Source organism: Spinacia oleracea, chromosome 1, assembly GCF_020520425.1.
Source record: "Spinacia oleracea cultivar Varoflay chromosome 1, BTI_SOV_V1, whole genome shotgun sequence".
NCBI classification, from domain to species: Eukaryota; Viridiplantae; Streptophyta; class Magnoliopsida; order Caryophyllales; family Amaranthaceae; genus Spinacia; species Spinacia oleracea.
This window is the reverse complement of record NC_079487.1, coordinates 57770060-57776312: the sequence shown is the minus strand read 5'-3', so window position 1 is coordinate 57776312 and position 6253 is coordinate 57770060. Positions and strand designations below refer to the sequence as shown.

Here is a 6253-nt window from a genome sequence, read left to right as displayed (position 1 = left end):
GACAACCGGGTTGCCTCCCGGATAGCGCTCGTTTAACGTCATTAGCTTGACGAATCCCCCCAAAAATCATGGGGCGACAAGAAAGGAAATCAATACACAGGTTGCCTCCGGTTAGCGCTCGTTTAACGTCACTAGCTTGACGGACCCCCCCAAAAGGTCAAGGGGGATCAAACACACCCAACTTTGGGTCATCACTAGTCAACATGCACTTCTTTGCCCCTTTGGGCACAAACATCTTACCAAAATTACCACTCATGGAATGGGGACCAAATCAATTCTTCCTAGGCGTAGGATCGCCTTGCTTAGACTTCTTGCTCATGCATCTCTTACCATCAATTGCCGGAGTGTGTGCTCCCACATCATCAAGATCCATCCCGAATGTGTCGGGAATGGTGATGACATCATCAAAGGAGTCACCTAACACCAAAGGGTTCTCATGCACATTAGCTAGAAACTAGCCTTAGCGTCTCCCGCTTTAAAAGTGATGAGGTCACCTTGAACATCGATGAGAGCACCGAATGGCCTCCCTAAGATGATAGGGGTATGCGCGTCCTCATCGATGTCCAAAACAATGAAGTCAACAAGGAAAGTCAACTTCCCTATCACTAGGGGAACATCATCAACCCTACCCAATGGAAACATAACCGAGCGATCGGCTAATTGCAAGGACATAGGGGTATGGGTAAGATCGCCAAGACTAAGTTTCTCATAAATTTTGTACGGAAAAATACTTACACTCGCCCCCAAATCATATAGAACGTTGTCAAACTTAAGCTCTTGGATGCTACAAGGAATCGAGAAGCTCCCGGGATCCTTGAGCTTTGGGGAGAAAGGGCTCAAAATCAAAGCACTACAATGCTCCGTTAGGTGCACGGTTTCATTGGTGCCACAAGTCCTTTTGCCGCTCAAAATGTCTCTCATGAACCAAGAATAATGTGGCATTTTCTTAAGCGCCTCGGTGAAAGACAATGACACATATAGCTTGCTAATGGTTTCCCAAAACTTGTGAAATTGATCATCTAGCTTTTTTCCGGCAAATCTTTGAGGGTAGGGGGGAGGAGGAATTGGGAGAGGAGGAAGAGTAGTCTCCTTCGACTTAACACCATCTCTCACATTGTCGACATGAGACTTCTCTTCCGCCTTATCACAGTCCGGAGACTCATTCCCCGTAGAATCCTCACCCCTAGAGCAAGATGCATCAACTAGCTTAGCACCATCATCTAGAATCATCTCACCCCTAGTCACAACCGAATACAATGGTTTAGGTGCTTGACCTTGGGGTGGGAGACTAGTATGCACTTGTTGTTCTTTGATGGTGCTAGCTAGTTGTGCTAGTTGGGTCTCAATCATTTTCAAGTGAGTGTTGGATTGCTCGAATCCATTCTCAAACTCAACATTATTCTTGGCTTGCGCCCCCACGAACGACTCCATGAGAGCCTCAAGATTAGACTTGAGAGGCGGGAGTGGTGGAGGTGCATTGGCATAACTACTAAGGTTTTGTTGGAATTGGTTCTCATAGGTCCTCAGTCTATTGAATCCGGGAGGTGGATATTGAGACACACCATATGGACTTCCCGAGTTCAACGGATTACCCCCACTAGAGGCACCCCTAAATTTCCCATAAGAGTAGTTGTAACCCCCTCCACCTTGATGGTTGGAATTATAACTACCTTTATTGTATTGGGCTTGATTGCCAAGACCATGAGATTTACCATAGGGTGCTTAGCCTAGATAGCCTTGCGCTCTATAGCCACCTCGGCCTTGACTATCATACCCACCTCCTTGGTCATAGACTTGGTAGGATCCATACATAGGGGGCCCTCTAGGTGCTTGCCTAGCAAAGTTTTGATTATTGGGGTTATCATTTCTAGACCTCTCATTCGAGGCATGGGCATATTCCATATCAAAATCACCTTCACAAGAAGGGCCATAATCCACATAGGACACATTATGTACCAAAGGACAAGCATTGGGGAAATGACCAAAATCTTGACTATTATCACAAAAAGAAGTGTCGGGGGCATTGTGTCATAGGAACTCACCTTGCTCTTCCCCTTAGTGAGAAGAGTAGCCGGAGGCGGTGGAATTGTTGATGGTGATGGTGGTTGACTTGGTGTGCTCTCTAGCTTTTCCAATCTCGAGCTAAGCTTCTCAATGATCCTAGCTTGCTCCATAGCATATACCGACCCTTTACCATCATCATTCCTACCCTTGCCATCATAGTCCCTCACCAACGTGCCAAGCTTGATAATTTTGGACCACGTCCTCAATTATCTCCTCAATTTGATCTTTGGTCTTGTTCATGATGGGACCTCCCGCGCCCGCATCTAGGCTCTTCTTTGAGTTTAGGCTCAACCCCAAGTAGAAGGTTTGAAGTAACAACCACTTAGGGATCCCATGGTGAGGGCACTCCCTTTGGTACTCTTTAAACCGGTCCCAAGCTTCGACAAGTGACTCGTCTCGCTTTTGCTCAAAGGATTGAATTTTGTGGCGATATTTCGTCGTCTTCCCATGTGAGTAAAACTTGCTCAAAAACGCACTAGTCACCTCGTTCCAAGTGCGAAGTGAATTTGGCTTGACCTCCTTGTCAAGCCAATCACTAGCTCGCCCTAGGAGAGAGAAACGGAATAGAGTCAACCGCACATAGTCCGAAGTCACACGATTGTGTTTGATTGTATCACAATAATGTTCAAATTGCTTAAGGTACTCGTGTGGTGACTCGTTGCTCTTCCCACAAAAAGGATGGCTTTGAACCAAGTTTATCAAGGGGGGATTGATCTCAAAGTTATTGGCATTAGTTGTGGGAGCTTGGATACCACATGTTGCTTCAAATGCTCCCGGTATACCCAAATTCTTAACCGGGAGAGCCATGGTTTCAAAAGCTTGCTCACTCTCTTCTTGTTCCACACCTACACTCAAGGATTCAAATCGGTTGTGGCTTGATGAGCGAGTTCGAACGCGCCTTAATCTCCTTAGTGTCCTCTTCAATTCAAGGTCAAGAGGGTGGAGAGATCTTTGACGTGCACGACCCCTATCAAGCATACAAAATTAAAGAACACGTGAGTATTGCAAAGGAAATAAGAAAGCAAACAAGGATGCAATGTTTTTGTATTTTCTAATGGTAAACTAGTCTCAACAAAACTCAATAACAACGACCGTTGCCCAGCAACGGTGCCATTTTGATAAGGCTATTTTTCGTCGTTTAAAAGAAAACAACCCGACCAAACAAAATTTATAAACCACTATCTAACCGGCTATATTGCTATAGCGGCAAGTATAGGGATCGTCCCATAGAAACGGTGGTCATTGAGTTTAGGTATTAAGCTAGTTTGAACAAGAGTTTGTTTGAATTGTATTCTAGAAAGCTAAAGCTAACAATTATACTAATTGAATCAATAAAGGGAAATGCTAAGGAGTCGGGGATAGCCTAGGGAAATCGGGGGAAACGAACTAAACAATTAAGCAATCATGATCATGCAACGACTTGGTGTATAGGCAAATAGAATCGAATGATGAACCCGCCACCTCTCGGATGGGGAACGCGAAGCGCTTAATCTACGGAAGAGCTTTCGCCTAATCCTAGACTAAACAAACTTGCATATAATAAGCACCACTATTCACTTACACAAGTTAAGCTCACAATGTCTTGCCAAACCTAGCCTATGCAATCCAATCAAATCCCAATCAAATAGCATTTGCAACTACCACTCAATTAGGCATGGATATCCTATCACCAAATCATATTTAATTACAACAATCAATCATCAATTCAATCATCAATTTCCCCTAATTAAACCCCCTAGATTCTCCCCTTTCCCTAACCTAAGACTACTCATTACACATTCTAGAAACTAGGAAATTCATGGATCACTAGTAGAAAAAACCTCAAGTGCTTGGGGTAAAATGCCCTCATGTGCTGGTGATTATGCCCCCATCACTTGGAGGTGAAGCACTTTATAACATTTCACATGCTTGGGGGTTGACCCCAAGCACTTGATATTAACAATTTTTTTAATAAAAAAAAAAAACTACTAGCACCGTTACTATCAAGTACTTGGGGTAATACCCGAAGCCCTTGATATTAAATATTATTATTTTTTTGTAAATTTTGCCGGGAATGTACCACTATAGCACAATATGCTATGGCTAGAAGCTTGTACCTACACCAAGCAAGCTCTTTCAATCACAACGTATGTACTATGTAAGCACCAATACGTATGTCCCTTGCTCATCCATACACCATTCAATAACACAAGTATAAAAATATTAAAAATAAATATCAAACAACGGTTTTAAACAAAGTGCATATAAATTGATTAATGGGAAAAGGTAACTAACTTCTACATTAAAAGATTCATTACAATGCTAAAAGTGCGATCAATCTACTCATTAGTAATAAATCGTGCCAACTTGTCTTGAACACATTTCATTTCATAAATTGTGAAGGGAGCCCTTGGTTGGTTCATGATGAATACGTATAATCAAAGTCAACAAAAAAGCCACATAATACTCTAGTTAGAGTCATGAATATTGTAATATGCAATATAAACAATGTTTTAAAAAGTTATAGGACATATTTTCACTATAATGGTTGTTTTCGCTCCCAACTCACAACTAATGAATCTAAATAGGTATTTTAAATCCTTTACATGTTCCATATACTTAGTTTTAGGTTTTTAAACCTCATTTTCACCTACTTTGGTCAAGTTATGCACATTTAAGGCTCGTTTGATCGTTATATGTCATATTTTGACTAAAATCGTCGTTTTTTCTCTCAACTAATAAACCTCAATAGGTATTATAAACCCTTTACATGTTTAATATACACAATTTTATGTTTCTAAGACTCACTCTCACCTACTTTGGTCAAGTTATGCAAATTTAAGGCTACTTTGGTCGTTATGTCATCTTTTGACTATAATGGTCACTTTCGCTCCAAAACTCTCAAATAATGAACCTAAATAGGTATTCTAAACCCTTTACATGTTTAATATACTTATTTTTATGTTTCTAAAGGTCATTATCATCTACTTTGTTCAAGTTATGCACATTTAAGGCTCGTTTGATCTTTATATGTCATACTTTGACTATAATGGCAGTTTTTGCTCCCAACTCTCAACTAATAAGCCAAAATGCGTATTCTAAACCTTTTACATGTTTAATATACTTAATTTTATGTTTCTAAGTCTCATTCTCAGCTACTTTGGTCAAGTTATTCACATTTAAAGCTTGTTTGATCGTGATATTGTCATATTTTAACTAAAATGGTCGTTTTCGTTCCCAACTTTCAACTAATGAACCTAAATATGTATTCTAAACCCTTTACATGTTTAATATACTTAGTTTTATGTTTCTAAGACTCACCCATACCTACTTTGGTCAAGTTATGCATAAGAACAGTTATTTTTAACCATTGCTTGAGAAAATAAATAATCGAGAAAAGACAAACATAACGAGGGAAGAAGAAAAATTCAAAAGTTAAAAGAAAATAAAAATCCACAAAATAAAATACCACAAACGAGATAACATTCCATCATTCCAGTGTCGATCCAAAAAGACATTTGGAAAAACTTCATGGAGATATATCATATAAATACGAATTATGAGTGCGCAAAAGAAGACAAACATGGGAGATGACTCTAAAATTGAACCGTACAAAATGATAAAAGACTGATATTCCTTTTACTTTGAAGAAAAGCACGACTCCTATTAAGGTTTGATTGATTCCTAGAAGTCTATACATTAACCAAAGTCAAAGCAATCCATTCTTACTTTTGTGGGGTTGCGTATATGAAATAATTTCTTGAATATTCATAGAAACAACATCACTCTATAGGCACACATATGCTGCAAATTGGAAGAAATGCAATCAAAAGTCAATGCAATTACCTTGTTGATACCCAAGAGATTTTCGAGGAGTAGCAGGGCCATTCCGCATTGGCCTGCTTGAGTAATAAACACCATTCATGTCACTCATAGTTTGAGTCTTTTCTCTGTCATCCCCAAATCTCACAAAACTATAGCCTTTAGACTCACCAGTATTGGCATCGATAATAACTTTTGCAGCCTTAACAGAAGGGTACTTAGTTGCAAGTAATTCATGCAGCATAGTATTACTCACATCTACTGCAAAGTCTCCCATGAAAACAGAAAGATCAGAACCATTATCTGTACCCTTATCACCCATGATAAAAGTAGCCCAATTCAGACGAAAAGGTTGCTCTGTTTAGGCATCATGCATCATGCAGCCAGT

General features: G+C 40.1%; 1 protein-coding gene across 1 annotated transcript; it reads right to left on the bottom strand.

The window, feature by feature from the left end:
* Window positions 1–447: 447 nt before the first annotated feature.
* LOC130464783 (uncharacterized) lies at window positions 448–1350 on the bottom strand. The gene has a single exon (XM_056833994.1). The coding sequence runs from the start codon at window positions 1348–1350 to the stop codon at window positions 448–450; it is 903 nt and encodes a 300-aa protein (XP_056689972.1).
* Window positions 1351–6253: the final 4903 nt, after the last annotated feature.